Genomic DNA, 16,319 nt, shown 5'->3' on the forward strand with positions numbered 1-16,319 from the left:
ATGGATTAGAGGGTCCCTCTGGATTTCCATCAGTCTCTGCATTGGGGTGACACCTCCCATTGGAAAAGAGTTTTGTGCAAAGACCCTTCAAGGCTGCCAACATAAAATGTAGATATATACGTATACATACAGACGTACACATGTATTCAGCACATCAGACTGATAGCAGGGCTGGGTTAGTGGTTGGACTCAATCTTAAAGGTCTTTTCCAACCTAAATGATTCCACGATTCCCTGATAGTCCTATGCCAGCTCACTCTCAGCTTTCCACCAGCAACTCCCACTGTCCCTGAGGAACAAGTAAGGACATTGACACTGTCTAGCACAAAAGTGAATTGTAAGATTGGTGCCTTAGTCACATTAATATCAAGTTGTCAGATGGTGAAGAGACAATTTTGGGGAGGGGGGTTTGTCCTTTTCCTACACAGCATTAAACAGCTTCCCACTGCTAGAGGGTAGGATTAGATGGGATATTGGGAAGAAATTCTTTCTTGTGAGGGTGGTGAGGCCCTGGCACAGGTTGCCCAGAGAAGCTGTGGCTGCCCCATCCCTGGAAGTATCCAAGGCCAGGTTGGACAGGGCTTGGAGCAACCTGGTCTAGTGGAAGGTGTCCCTGCCCATGTCAGGGGGTGGGAATGAGATGAGCTTTAAGGTCCCTCCCAACCCAGTCCCTTCCAGTTATTCAGTTCTTCCACTCATGTTAATCAAGGCTCTCCAGAATTTCACAACAATTAAAGGTAGAAATTTGTCTTATTCAGCACCAAGAGATGAAGTTACCCCTGCCAGGGACCCTTATCTCACAAAGACCACACCAGACACCTTCCCACAGCATCTCCAGCTCGGCCTTGTCTACACAGGTCTTATAGATGATGTGTGGTTAATCTGGAGCCTGGTAAATCCATTTGGGAGGAGCAGCTGTGTGGCACTGTGTGCCAACCTCACTCTGCCACAGGACTGTATTAACAACCCTACAGCATTAACACAGGGTCATTTACAGGATCACTCATTCCAGGGCTGCCCAACAAGGAAAAGACATGTTCCTGTGGGCGTCCCAGTTTTGAGCCCTCTCCCTGATTCTCCCTTCCCAGGATTATGGGATGCTCCAAAGCTGGTCAGAGCTGTGACTCCCCCACAGCGAGGGACTCACGGTAATTCTTCCCATTGGCATTTTCCTGCCTGGGATCTTTTCCATGATTCACTTTAGTGTGATCCTTGCACAGGATATCTTCACTCACATTACAATAGCCTAAAAATAGCAGAGTTGTTTCAGGAGGCGGCTCTGGGCCAGATGTACACTGACACAGCTGGCTGGAGAGAAGCCTAGGGCAGGCACACAGAAATGCTGGAATGATTCGCATTACACTTCCATGCTTCACCAGCTCCCTAAAATTACAAATCCTACCAAGGAGCCCAGAGCTGGATTAATTAGAGCAGGAGGCTGCAGCACTTGGCCCTCTGACTGTACACAATTGCATTCCAACTGCAAAGAAACTCCATCTCATTCCAGCCTTTCCCTTTCCCAGTTTTGGGAAGGGGTTTTAATAATTGAGTGCACAATGCATCAAAAAAAGATAGGACAGCTTGGGCACAGAAATAGCCTCTTCCTTGGAGGAACAGTCTGATTCTCTTCTAGCTTTCTATGAAGGATAAACACAGGGAAGTATCTCAGCTTTTAAACATTACGTTCCAAAAACATCTGAATTTCAAAACCAGTGAAAGTCCAGAGCGAGTTCCCAAGGTGAAGTGGATTAGAGCTGGTTGCTGGTGCAGATCCCAGGGGCATTCCAGGATGCTCAGCCCCTGCCAGGCTCTCCCGGGGCACCTTACCAGGGACTCCCTACCCTCTGTCCTGGGACAATCCTTGCTGGCTGGCTGAGCAGGGCTGACACAGGCATGACTCCTGCTCTGCAGAGATGAGGAGTCAGCCATGAGTCACCAATGTCTCCTTACAGGCACAGCCTGACTGCCCTTGTCCTGGAGCATCCCTTTCCCAGCAGGGCTGCAGCACTCAGCATTCCTGGAAAAGCCAAATGCCAGTTTATTCTGTGTGCTGGCCTTGCTTATGGATTGCAGAGGAAGAGAATGACCAAGTGCCTTTGGGGACAAAAGAAGGTGACAGTTTGATGTGGCTCAGCAACATCCCTTGAAGACGAAGGGGAACTCAGCAGAGCCCAGGACTCTGCACAGCACCTTCAGACCATGCTGTGGGGCTTCAGGAGCAGGGAGAGCAGGATGTTTCCTCAGGCATCAGCTTTCCAGAAGGATAACATCTGTGCAGTTGCCAGGCAGTGCTGCTTTCCTGGATGATCTGAGGCAGCTCCAAGACAGTCCTTACAACAGTGCCCAGCGGAGGCTTCACCAGCCACGGTGCCTTCCAGGAGCGTCCCTGGTTTGGCACCAGCCCCTGCTGGCATCAGCCACAGCACAACAGTGCTGGCCTTGAGGGCTCAGAGCTTGAGAGAGAAAAACTTGAACTGTTGCTTTAAAAGAAATGAGGTTATTTCACATCCTCACCATCCCCTTTACAGGAGCTGATCCCAGTCACCTGATGAAATGGGGCTCTTACACTAGTTCCAGGTTAACAGCAGGATACAGACACATTATGCGATTATTTCACCTTAGCGAGATTTGTTCTTATTTCTTTAAGATCTGTTACAACACAGTCTAGCAAGCAAGAAATGTGTTACTCACTAGTTTCTTAGATCTTAAATTTATGTCTGCCTTCAGCTTGGCACAAAGTATTGGAAAACAGCTTTTAAAATATTTCTTCAATGAAACAAAACCTTCAGGATGTGCCAAAGAAGCTCACACCATAAGAAGTATTAATGTCCCTCATCTTCAAATGCTTCTTATAAAGAAAACCAGCAGCTCCTGAACGCCAAATGGCAGGACCTGAGCAGTGACAGCAGTGACACAGCTCACCCCAGACCTCCCTTTTACTACCCAAGAGGTGGCCCAAGATGAGCTTTTCTGCTTTTAGATCTCAAAAAAGCTCCCCACCTTTGCAGGACTGAGTCACTGAAGGGCAGACAATGACCTGAAGCAAAGGCTCTGCTCTTCCAGCAAAAATGCTGCCAGAAGCTTGTTTAGCATTCCAGCAGCCTGCTCCAGGTGCTCAGCCATTCCTGACTCCAGCTCAGTGGTTTGACTTGAAAAGCCTCAGAACAAAGCTGTGTTTCCCCAATGCAACCATCTATTTCAGACTGAGAAGTTGAGGCCTTAAAGTCACAAAGCTGCTCTCTCTGAATTTCAGAGATAATTACAGGGATAAGAACGCACATGTCAGCTTTCTACAGTCTCAGTTTTAACTTAATGATGATGCATTAAATGTAATCCCCGCCCCACACCTGGAAGGGTCCAAGGCCAGGTTGGACAGGGCTTGGACAACCTGGTCTAGTGGAAGGTGTCCCTGCCATGGCAGGGGTGGAACTGGATGGGCTTTAATGTCCTTCCCAACTCAAACCAGTCTGGGATTCTATGATTCCATGATAAATAGCTGGCAGGAACAGGTCCATGCTGAGGGAGCAAGTAGTGAAGGAAACAAAGCTGGCATGGAAACTCAGCAGATCAGCAGTGACCTCGCTGCTCCTATTTGCTGGTCCACATCCCCAGCTCCTAAACCAGATTTACTCCCTGAACTGATCCACCACACAGATCCAACCCAACCAGGCTGCAGCCAGGGTAAGAGCTACAGACACTCCAGTTCAACCAGTCTGAAAAGCAAATTGTTTATTCAGTGTAGGTTAGGGTTGTTGGAAAGGGACTTTCTCCAAACACTAAAACATGCACACACATGTACAACTTCTGCCAGGAAGGGGCAGAGCAGTCCTGCCCTTGCTGCTCCCAACATCATTTTGCAGATATTAGTGCAGCATTATTTTTGAGTGTGGTATTTTTTCTTCTGTTTTGGGGGATTTTGTATATTTTTATTTGTGTATTTGTTTTGTATATATACAATAGCTTCTAACTGAAAGAGAGCAGGTTAAGATGGGATACTGAGAAGAAGTTGTTCCCTGTGAAAGTGGTGAGGCCCTGGCACAGGTTGCCCAGAGAAGCTGTGGCTGCCCCACCCCTGGGGACAGCAGCTTTAAGGGAAACACTATGGGAAATGAGACCCCAGGGGACAGAGCCACTCACTCAGGTCATTGTCCATCTTGAAGGCGATGTCCAGCTGCATGATGAAGAGCATGAACTGGAACCAGGGGCTCATCTCCTTGGTGGGCAGCGGGACATGCACAGCAAACACGATGTCGTTGGCCTCGATCTGCCGACTCACCGCCTCATCAAAGTCCTTCAGCTTCTTGCAGTGGTTGGGTCCCCAGGGCATCAGCCACTTGGTTTTGTGGTGGTTCTTCCTTACGTCAATGCACTTCACTGACATGTAAGGAACAGCTGTAGTGGGGCTGGGAGCTGTGAAGGGAAGAGAACCACATTTGTAGCATCTTCAGATATCTTAGACAGTGGTTTCCCCATCAAAATACACAGCTCCCCATTCAACTCTTTGAAGACAATTTAAAACAAATGCACCCAATGCTGCTCCTTCACAGCTCCTTGATCTCACAGTCAAGTAATTAAGGTTATTACATCTACAGACGTGTTACTGACTTTGTAGTGGGATCAGATGAGGATTAGCTGAAGAGCCAGTATCTGCCAGTTCAGTCTCAGATACCTCATCACCCAAAATCATCCTGTGTTACTGAAAGCTTTTCCTATGCAAACACCCTTCCCATGTGCTCACTCGAGCAAATCCACAGGCAAAGCATGTGCCCAGATAAACCCGGATGGATAAACTAATCCTATGTAATACAAAGTTGTGAAGTGAAATTTATTAACCCCCCTCCCTCCCAAAAGTTCAGCTCTTTTTAAAATGAAAGCCAGGCTTGAAATTCCAAAAATTAGGTGCAAATTTAACCTAGTAAAGTAAAACATGAGGAAATTTAGTTTAGGATGATGAAAGGGAGTTTGGCTTTATATCAGGAGAGATTTTCCCAGGACTCAGTAGGGAAAAACATATGAAACAGTGGGACTGACTGTGAGTGATAAGCATTAGAGTGTCTCTAAACTATGGATTAAAAGAGAAGCAACATACAGATTAAGGGACATTCAGATGTATAGAATAAGAGATACTTGATGTCAAAGTCCTCAGAAAAAGGACACCATGTGAAACTGGGGAGAAGGTGCCCAGGCCAGGAGCTCCTGCAGAAGGTGATTTTCATGTTGTCACCATCCAGGTTCTGACAGATGGTCCAGGACTTCCCAAGCAGATCCCAGCCCACCAAAAAACTCCAATATTCAAATGAGAAAAACACCCCCAAGCTGAGCATCACCCTCCCACCCCCCAGCCCCGGGTTCCCAGCCCTGCAAGCGCTGCTACATCCAGATGATTCAGCCCTGGCTCCTGTGTAATTTGGACACAGCAAGATCATCCCAGCAGCTCTAGAGCTGGTTGGGATCCCAGCCAGGAACCCTGTGGAGCACCTTCCCCAAGTGCCACCTCGTCACACGGTGACATCCGCGCTCCTTCCCACGGTGGGGAGGTGACTCAGTGAGGGCTGCAGGAAGTTATTCAAAAGCCTTGTTTATAAACTGCATTTTTTCCATTTTTTGACAGCACTGAGTCTGTTTCAGCTGCAAAGTCGCAGTGATGCCACACAAGAGTAGGCTCAAGGGGATTTGCATTGCTGGGTTAATGGTTGAGCTCAATAACCTTGGAGTGCTTTTCCAACCTAAAGGATTACATGAATACTTGTGGAATCCAACCTAAATTATCCCATTCATACCTGCTCTTAATCTCAACCCACAGCGTATACATTGCAGTGCTGCATCCCAAGCTCTCGCTGCATCCAGTGGTCCCCCAGGAACCACACAATGCTCATGCATCAAAACAGCCCCCCCAGCCAAGTTATTGAGATGTCAGAAGGAAACAGCAAAATAGAATAAAATAGAATATAACAAAGCATCCAACAAACAAACAAAAATCAAGCTAAAGTCCAAGGTAACAGAACACTTTTGTGACATGCCCATAGTGCATAAAACACTGCAATAAATGTTGATTCCTTCATTGTGCCTCGATGCAGAACACAGCAACCACTGCTAAAACTGCAGCTGGAAGGGAATATCAGGAATCTTGTTGTGAAATAAGGCAGACATTCTAGCCAAGCTCTGAGCTTTTCAGCTCTGATAGATTCTGTGTGATTTCAAAGTAGGTATTTCTGAATTAAGAGACATCATTCCTTCTACAGAGAAGCCGAATGTTTCTTGCTTTGATGCAACTCATTATAGCCATAAATACATGTTTTCATCACTGCCTGATTATGATTTTAAACACTTGGCGTGCTCCCTCCAGCCTCCCCTCTGCCAAAGTTACAGCTTTGAGGAGCAAGAGACAATTACTATATATATTCCTCATCAGGAACTGCGCACCAAACAAACGTCGGCACTTGGCTTCCATCACTGATTTGGCTCCTGTCCCATTAAATTCGAGTGAGTGTTGAACCAAGTGGAAAAAAATGCTTTGTGAAGCTGCAGCCAAGTCAACTAACAGTATTACAAAGTGCTATGCAAAACAAAGCTCGCACCGAGGGATTTGGGCTGTGCAGCGGTGCCAAGGCGGCTGCTCCCAGCCCTGCTGCCTTTGGCTGGGGGAGGCTCCATGTACTCCATGATACATGTTAGCCTGTAAATAATTAAATAGCTCTTGGTGCATAATACAGTGGAGAAGCCTCAGCCCATGTTCCAGCTGCTCGCTGTGGGAATGCAGGTACCATTTGAAGTAACCGAGGAGCAGGGCTGCCATCACAGAGGTTTGGGAGATGCCAGTCAGGAGCGCAGCTCTCCGGGAACCAGCCCTTCGAGCCAGGGCTGCCCAGGGAGACCCCGGGAAAGAGTCCTGGCTCCAGAGGGCAGGAGCAGCCATGGGACAGAGACCCCTCATGCCAAGGCTTTCAATACCAGCAGTGCCAGATGCCAAAAGCTGTAGGCAGGAGGCTGCTGGACCTGCCAGGACTGCCAGAGGTTTGGAATGGTTTGGGTCGGGAGGGTTCTTAAATCCCATCTCATTCTACCCCCTGCCATGGGCAGGGACACCTTCCACTATCCCAGGTTGCTCCAAGCCCCATCCAACCTGGCCTTGGACACTTCCAGGGACGGGGCAGCCACAGCTTCTCTGGGCAACCTGTGCCAGGGCCTCATCACCCTCACAGGGAAGAATTTCTTCCCAATATATCTGACCTAAATTTCCCCTCTTTCAGTTTAAGCCCATTACTCCTTGCCCTATCACTACAGTTCCTGAGAAAGAACCCCTTTCCAGCTTCCCCCTCCAGCATGGATGGTATAAACACATTTGTCTTAAAGGTACAAGGCAACCAGCATGTGCTGCTGGGAAACGGGGCAGCTCTCTCTGCATCGTCTCCAGCAGAGCATGTGGAGTTGCTCTGCTCACTGGAGAAGCCCCAGGATATCCCAAATTCCAGGGGCACAGCTGATCATGCTGCTCCGTGTGATGGTTTTAGCCAGGGAATACTGGAAAGCCAGACACCTTCAGCAGTGTGGCCACCACTGCCCAGGGGAGGGCTTTGATGGACTGTCAGAGCCACCCGAGCAGTGCTTCACAGACTAAAGCAACTCCTGCACAGAACTTCATATTTTCCATTCAGCCAGGAGGTCAGAGCAGGGCACTCAGGGTCTGATCCCACCAGGTCACCAGAAAACAAGACCCAAGGGTCTTAACTCAGGAGCAAAAAACAAAAACAAAACCAACCAACCAAACAAAAACAAAACAAAAAAAATACACACTGTTTCTCTAGTTCTAGACTTAAATCTTTAGAGAAAAAAATGTCTATAAATGAGCTCAATTTTTCAGCCTTTTTGTTTTAGAGTATTACATACCCCTACAATTGGGTAAGAGCCACCATCACTCAGTATTTTAATTTGAATAATTAAGTAGCTCCCCCAAAAGCTCCTGTGATGAGGCCTCAAATAATTCCTTCCTCCTGCACACAAGTTACACGCAAATATCCCCCCCTCCCCAGCCCACACCTCTGTGATCCACATTTTGCACCTTCTCATCCCGAGCACCTCCAGCACTTCCATTAACCACCGACCCTTGCTCCCGCCCCATAAACAAGCCCTTTGGAAACTCTCAATTGCATTGTGTCCACATTGATTAAAGCCTGAATCCCCCTGACCTCGGGGGGATTTAACTTCTCCCGGCCCCGGGAGCATTCTGCTTTTCTACTCAATTACCCCCTTCCGCGCCAGCCAGCACTTCCCAGCGAGCACACACAAAGGGCTTCTGCTTCATTACCCTAACGACTGCAGGGTAGGAATAAACAAGCTAATTTATCATGGGCAGACCCGGCTTTGCCGACTGAAACAAGCACAATCTGAATAGCATCACATATACCCTTATTTTATATATATATATATATATTTACTGCAACATGAATTTTTTTTCTTTTCCATCTCCCTCTTTCCTGACCTCAGTGCCACCAGTTTAATATATTTGGGCGGCACACAGATCGCTATTTTTTATTGCTAGTTACTGTTTCACAAAGCCTTTTTCTGAACACTGCAGCAGCTTTTATATGCAGAGCTACTGTATATTTAAATAATTCATCTTTAAAAAAATAAACCACAAAAAAACCCCGCCGCCTACTAGAGGCCCACTCCCCTTTGGAATGTTATTTCTTTGTCACCATTTAGCTTCAAGTTTTATCCAGACCAAAATACTTTCATAGCCTCAGGGCACCAATTCCATCGTTATTTACAGAGAGTTCCCAGACATCCTATTGCAGCTGAACACCCTCATTCCTGTTGTCTCCAATACATTTTCCAACACAAGTTTCTCTGTCTTGTTTCATTTCAGGCCATAAAAATGAACCTGTCCAAACTGTCAAAGTAGAGTTTGGGAGATTCCCAGCTCAACTCCATTGGATCAGACCAGAAACACTGTGGATGCCCATGACTGGAGTGTTCAAGGCCAGGTTGGATGGGGCTTAGAGCAACCTGGTGGAAGGTGTCCCTGTCCATGGCAGGGCGTGGAATGAGATGGGATTTAAGGTCCTTTCCAACCCAAACCATCCCAGGATTCTGTGACTCCATAACCACACAACCACATATTCTTGTGTGCACAATCATGGTCAGAGGGGTGGCTGGTTGTGTTTTTCCTCAAGGACAATGCTTCTCCAAAGCTACTTTTTCAGCTTTGAACTGTGCTATCAGAAAAAAAAACCCTTCAGAGGAGCCCAAACTGGAGATTTCCCCCCCAAAATCAGTTCCCAAGGAGCCACAGGAACAGCCATGCCAAGAGCCTTTAGAGCAGGGGGTCCCAACACCCTGTGAAGCTGCTGCCACCCAACAGCAGCCAAAGGGCTCTAGGGGAACAGCCCTGATCCTGGAGATAAGGGATTATTCCCTCAGCCCCAGGCAAGTCACAAAGCCAGAAAATCCCAGGAGGCACAACTACATTTGCTGGGAGAACTGACTGAATGATCTCCATAATTCACATACATATGAAATAGCAGCAACTAAAGCAAATGAAGTGAGTGCTAGTGGAGTTCCCTAAATGCAGAAATACATATTCAAAAATATTTTATTTAAAAGAAGAAGAAAAAAAGGGAGGTAGAACTGTTTTACTAATTGCAACAGACAGTCTGATCTTCTTCCAAATTGTCCTGTGTCAGGTTTCCACTGGGATAAAATGCACTTCCTGCAACGCCCAGCCAAGGTATGAAATCCCTGCAAACAGAGGTCTAGGAGAACAGGAAGAGCTGTTGTTATCCAGCAATTTTTCTCCTGAGCCTGAAACTCCCCAGGTTTACAGATAAGACACCTTGGAAACAGCCAATACTCAGATATGTAAAGAATGCCATCTCCATGTGAATAGGCAGGCCCAGGTCCTGGCCCTTCCCCAGGGACACCTTGTGTCCTTCAAAGGCTTTCCCAGGCTATCAGAGAGTTATAACCCGACTTCAAAGGCCATAAATGTTATTTACTAAGGAAAAGACTTCCTGTTTAATGGCTTTCCCTTGCAAAGGGCAGAGAGACAGCAGGGTAAGTGCTCAGGTCATGTTTAAGTCCCATATCAACACAACACAAGAGAGAAGCAGAAGGAGGACTGTCCCTGTCACCTGAGCTACAAGGCACAGAGTTCCCTAATGCATCTCTCCCAAGTTGACTCAGTTTAGAAGTGATGCAGCTGCAAGAAGAGATAAAAAACAGCACCTGAGAGGATTCCCAGCTCCTCAGGCCCCTGGCACTACGGTTCCTGCCTGGGAACTCTCCATTTCTACCACTTCTGCCCATTCAGCTACAGTTACAGCTCTTAAAAAGAAGAATTGAGCAGACCTAAACTAAATAGACATGACCTTTCGTGTCTGCTTTTTCTTCAGCTCCCAGTGCTTCTGCCAAGGCTGCAGCACTGCAGGAATGTGTCTATACAGAGGATCTATTGGCATTCATGGCCACGGAGCAGCACCGACCATCTCCTGGAGGGGCCCAGGATGAAAGGAAGTCAGGCACACAAAAATGCTCTTTGTCCCTGTCTGCAGACACTCTTTCCTTGCAGGCTGCACCACATACCTTGGAAATCCGAGTGCCTCCCCTGTCAAAAGATCAGTTCAGCCCTAAGAAGGTAATGAAATCCCAGGAAAGAAAATTAAATCCTGGAAACTCGGCACTCAGGAGCCAAATCAGACATTTAGATAATGAGCTGGGATTGTGGAGAGCTGCTCAGCCATGGCCACACATGACTCATTATCTCTCCAGGCGAGACACACAAGGAAGTTTGAGTTGCTCCAGTCACAACAATTGTGTCTTTCAAGCCTAAGCCAGGGAAGGGAGCAGTGAACCTGCACTTTTTTAAACGCATCCCCCTAGGCCCAGAGGACTCGTGCTACATAAATACCTCCACTTTTCCAATCAGTTAAATTTCTACAGTGTACAGTTGGGCACCAGACTTTCAGCTCTTTTAATCACAGAGAGTTCTCCACTCCCTGGGCTTGTCTGAACCAAAACAAGATAATCTCTGATTTGGGATGAGGCATCTTTGGAGTCATAGAACAGTTTGGGTTGGAAAGCACCTTGAAAATAACTCACAGAAAATAAATTACTGAAAATCACCTTTTCAATTAAAAAAACCCAGATTTTTGAAGCAGGGATGTTGCTGCACAGAGCTCCGGGCTTTTTTCCTCTTTAAAATACTGTATATATAAAAGAATTCCAGGATGCAAAGGGATTAGAAAGAGGGACACCATAACTTCCAGAAGATACACAGAGGAAGGTAATTTGTAATCAAAAGCTTTGCTTTCAAAACAACCAGGATCAACACTAAATCAAGTCAGATTTCATACACACAACTTCCGCCACCTCACCAGCTGCCAGGAGAGGACACAGGTGTCCCAGCTCAGCTTTGGCCTGGAGCAGTTCTGGTGTGACCTCCATGGGAACATACTGGTCAAAATCCCCAGTAACAAGCACGGCCAGATGGATGCTGCAGCTGGTCCAGCTGTGGGAATCATGGAATTGTTTAGGCTGGAAAAGTCCTCTCACACCATTGAGTCCAACCATTCTCCAGCATTGCCAAGGCCACCACTAACCCATGTCCCCAAGTGCCACATCCACACAGCTTTTAAATCCCTCCAGGGATGAGGACTACACCCCTGCCCTGGGCAGCTGTGCCGGGACTGGACAACTTTTCCGTGAAAAAATGTTCCCAATATCCAATCTAAGCCTCCCCTGCCACAACTTGAGGCCGTTTCCTCTTCTCCTGTCCCTTGTTCCCTGGGAGCAGAGCCTGACCCCCACCTGGCTCCACCCTCCTGTCAGGGAGTTGCAGAGAGCCAGAAGGTCCCCCCTGAGCCTCCTTTTCTCCAGACTGAGCACCCCCTGCTCCCTCAGGTACTCCTGGTGCTCCAGACCCTTCCCCAGCTCCATTCCCTTCTCTGGACTCACTCCAGCCTCTCAATGTCTTTCTTGTTGTGAGGGGCCCAGAACGGACCCCAGGATTTGAGGTTCAAGGTTTGTCCGTGTGCCGAGTCCAAGGCTGTCACAGCTCCCAGGCCTGGTGGCACCCGGGAACAGCCACACCATACCCAGAGAAGGCAGAACACGTGAGGGGCTCCTGGGAACACTGTGACTGTAAATCAGCATCAGCCTCATTTCTCACAAACGATAACAGGAAACATTCCTGTTGATCCCAGTCCCCTGTAATTTATGCATGCCATCATTCGTAGCAGGATAGTGAAGACAAGGCTGCATTATGACAATTTTATGGATCATGTTCTATCTCCTACTGATACATCCCAACTGAACACATCACACGCAGCCCAGAAGCGTGACCTTCAAACAAGATGTTTTCCACGAACGGAGCAGACACAAGGAATTCTGTGGGGTTTGAAGCAGTGACAGCCCCACTTGTCTGGAGCCGACAGCTCATTACCACAGCACAACAATACAGAAACAATCAACAAAATGATCTTTTGAGGTCTTTTCTCCCTCTCTGGCTTTGCAAAGCTCCCTTAGAAGGCCAGAGGAGCTTCACCCCACCAAGGGAATGACTCCTTTACACATCCATCTCATGCTTTGCCGACAGCTCTAACCAAAACCCACATGAGAGCTGATAAGATTCCTGCTGCTAAATAAAAGAGCTGTTGGAAATGTGGAAGTCGTATTAAAACTGGTATTTTGCAGGTGACTGTTCAAAAACAAGCTGGGGAACCACCAGCGGCAGAACCCCCCGATTTCAGGCAAACAAAGCTTTGTCATGGTTGTTTTATCAGGTACCAACATGCTGCATTTGGGTATTTTGGACTTGCACTAGTAATCTGTTAAAATAGAGCACTTAGTCATTGTTTTGAAACATGACCTAAGTGCCTGTGAAGGGAAAGGCTTTGCAGCCCTGTCTCACTCGTGTACGTATTTTGGTTTGTCTAGACCTGAACAAACTAAAATAAGTAGATTTTGGTGTCTGTTCGGTGGATCAAACCAGACCAGGACATTATTTCAGCGACACCTCTGCTCCCATCCCACCCTGTGTCACCTCTGGAGCGGTCACGCCATGTCCCTGCTGCTGGAGCTGGTGGCACAGCCGGCTTCACTCCCCTCAAGACATCGGCCACTGGCCCCTCCTCACCAGGTGCCTCTTAGGAAACACTACGTGCTCAGAACTAACTAAAGGGGCAGGACCCCACTGCTGCAAGCCCAGGGTCAGTCACTGGATCAGTTTCCAGGGATACAGGGAGCCCAACAAGATGTGATCCAAGGTGGTTTCCTAGGAAGAGCTGCACGCAGACCCCCAGGCTTCGATGCTTTGCTGTGTCTCACCCTGCCAGATGTTGGGAACCACACCTAATTTACACACAGAACTTAGTGTTGCACAAGCACCAAATATCCTTGGGCTTCCAGCTCCCAGGAGGGCTGGCTGGGAGCTGTTGGAGCCTGAAGAGAGGGAGGAGGCTCTAAACTCCTTGAATGCATCAGGAGTGGTAAATACTGTGGAGGAAAAACCAGTTTGGGTGATTGATTAGAGCAGTTTGATCTGATAGAAGATCAGAAGTTGGGATTTCCAGTAATTAAAGAACTTTCTCCTGCAGTAACTCCTTAGGACATGGCAGCAAATAGAAGATGCACTTATTCCAACAGGATGAGGTGCCTGAGTTTGTGCAGGACACTGAACTCAGCCCAAATCACTGTCCCTGATGGCAGAAGAGCTCCTTGGCCCCAGCCCAGCCAACCTGTCCATGCAGTTTTCCAGCTCCAGCATGAGCTGGGACCCCCATCCATGATGGGGGAACCCAAGGGGGATGGCCAGCAGCAGCAGCAGCCAGTAAGGCAGGGAATAAACCAGAAGGAAAACTGAACTAACAGCATATAAATTCTTCAGTCTTTGAATCCCTACACACCTGAACAGAAACATTTGTCTTTTCCCTTATAAAGGCAACTATAAACATCTGTTTATCACATCTGTCCCCAGATGCCAGCACAAACAGGGCTTTCTGATCCACACTTGCCTTTGGAACAAGCAGCTTTTTTAAACTTAGTAGCAAGAAACTACTAGAAAAGATGAAGTCTGGCTTCTCTGCACAGCACAGACCAAGGCATTTTATCTCATGAGTCAGTGGTGGGTTCAGTAACCTGCTCTTGAACCAGCTTTTAAAGAGAAAAAGAAAGGAAAAAAGCCAATCCTGATGAACTTCATATAGGTTCAGGCCTGCAAAACCAGAAAAACTGGGTTTATTTCAGTTTGTGCCAGAGATTCCTTTGTGATAAAGAAGAAAGAGAATGAGGGAAACTGAAGTTTTCCAAAATTATGTTTAGTGGAATTTCTGTGGTTATTAGAAGCTGATAATTAGAGAGGCCACAAAGGCAAAGCACTGACAGGCACCAGGAACACGGAGTCTGCTTCCTGAGGAATGGCTGAAGGAATTCCTTCAATCTTTTTCAAATAGCCTAACTTTATTCTCCCAAAGAAGCACAACAAATTTTCAGAATGATGTGACTCTGGCTATCCACGGTCCTTCCCCAAGACCCCAACAGATGGGGGGAAGGGGATGAATCCCGGGGAACTGGCCCTGCTCCGGGAAGTGGGGGTTTGGGTGGGGGATCCCCCGCAGTGCAGGACAGTCCTTCCCGGCCAGAGCAGGGCAACATTCCCACCCTGGAAATGGCCAAAGCAGCCAGATCCATACAACCATCGTTACAAGGAGCTGGCGCACAACTCAGCTGCTTTCTAGTAAAAAAAAAAAAAAAAAATAAAAAAAAAAATAAAATAAAAAAAAAAAAATGCAAAAAACCCCAAACCCCAGGACTGCCCCAAACCCGCTCTCCTCCATTTTCCTTCCTCCATCCCTCAGGGAAAGCTCCCGCCCGGAGGCAGCGAGAGGCAGCCCCCCATCGCAGGGCTGTGTCCCAATTCACATCCCTGCCTCCGGGAATGCTCAGGGATAAACACAATCTGGGCTTTAAAGTTCCCGGCGCGGAGGTTCGCGTGCGGAGCCGGGGGGGGGGCCCGGGAGCGAAGCTCCGGGGGGGACAGAGCTCGGGGGTGTCGGGGGTGGAAGGGAGGGATAAACCCCCTCCCCCAGCAGCCACGCGGGTTTTCCGTGAGCAGGAAAAAACCAAGGCCAAGCTTACAAGGATTTGAGCTCCTCCGGGAAGGGGATCGAAGGGGGGATCCCCCTGGAAGAGGATCGGGGGGTGGCCGGGGGGTCCCTCTTGGAAAGGGATCGGGGAGTGAGGGGGGTGTCCCTCCTAGACGAGGATCGGAGGGCAAAGAGGGGAAACAAGCCCGGACAAAGCGCGCGTGGAGCGGCGGCGCGGGGGGACCCAGAGCCGGGAAAACCCCCGCAGTCATTCCTCTTTTTCTTTTCTTTCCCCCCCCCCCCCCCTTTTTCTCCCTCTAAATTTTTATTATTATTTTTTGTTCTCCTCCTGGCAAGGGGGAGGTTTCCTCCCGCGGCCGGTTCGGAGGCCGAGGCACGGGGAGGGGCAGAGCCAAGAACGGCGGAAAAACCCTTTAAAAAATAAATTATTATTATTATTTTTGAAGACAACTTTGAAACGCGAGGCTCCCTGCGCGATCCGTCGCCATACTGAAGCTTTCCCCCTTCCCTCTTTCTTTAAGTGCGGGCTGAAACCAAGCCAAAAAAAAAAAAAAAAAAAAAAAGAGGAATCAACACAAAAACTTTTCCCTGCCCGTCTCCCCCCGCAGCACCCGCGGGACGGGCACAAAGGGCCCCGAGCCGGGATCGCTTCGCTACAAAAGCGGGTAATGAGATCATGGGCGCGAGTCAGCGATACTGTAACAAGCACTAAACAAGAGCGGAGCGAGGAGGAGGAGGAGGAAGGAAAGTGGCCCCCGGCACTCACCGATGAGCCCTCCCACCAGGAAGGCGATGACTTGGAACACGAGCAGGATGCCCCCGACGATGCAGAGCTTGCGGGTGCTCATGTTCTCGATGATAGCCCCGGCCATGCTGGCGGGGCGGGGGGCCCGGGGCGGGCTGTGCTGCGCTGTGCCCGGGCCGCGGGCAGCGGCAGCGGCCCCGCTCCGCCGCCCCAGCCGTGATTGTGCCGCCGCCCGCCGCCGGTGGCCCTTTAAAGGGGCTGCGGCGTCACGTGGCACCGCCGCCCCTCCCCGCGGCCTCGGCCCGCCCGGCACCGGGAACGGGAGAGGGACCGGCACCGGGAGAGCACCGGGGACGGCGGAGGGACCGCCACCGGCACCGGGAACGGGAGAGAGCGGGACCGGGATCGGGAACGGGACCGCGGGGACCGCCGCTCTCAGAGCCGGGAACGGCCCCGCCGGGGGAGCTCAGAGAT

At 49.0% G+C, this 16,319-nt stretch overlaps 1 protein-coding gene across 1 annotated transcript in view; it reads right to left on the reverse strand.

Annotated features, from left to right (window-relative positions):
* WLS (Wnt ligand secretion mediator) overlaps nt 1-16,063 on the reverse strand; it is a 28,002-nt gene extending 11,939 nt beyond the window's left edge. The window contains exons 1-2 of the mRNA XM_027719053.2: nt 15,867-16,063; nt 4,137-4,409 (exon numbers count right to left, since the gene is read on the reverse strand). Of these exons, the coding sequence (XP_027574854.2) occupies nt 4,137-4,409; nt 15,867-15,972 (379 nt within the window). The 5' untranslated portion in view covers nt 15,973-16,063. The remainder of the gene's footprint in view (nt 1-4,136; nt 4,410-15,866) is intronic.
* Between the last annotated feature and the right edge of the window lie 256 nt (nt 16,064-16,319).

Source organism: Pipra filicauda, unplaced genomic scaffold (assembly GCF_003945595.2).
Source record: "Pipra filicauda isolate LSUMZ 115617 unplaced genomic scaffold, ASM394559v2 scaffold295_size919547_pilon, whole genome shotgun sequence".
Taxonomy (NCBI): Eukaryota; Metazoa; Chordata; class Aves; order Passeriformes; family Pipridae; genus Pipra; species Pipra filicauda.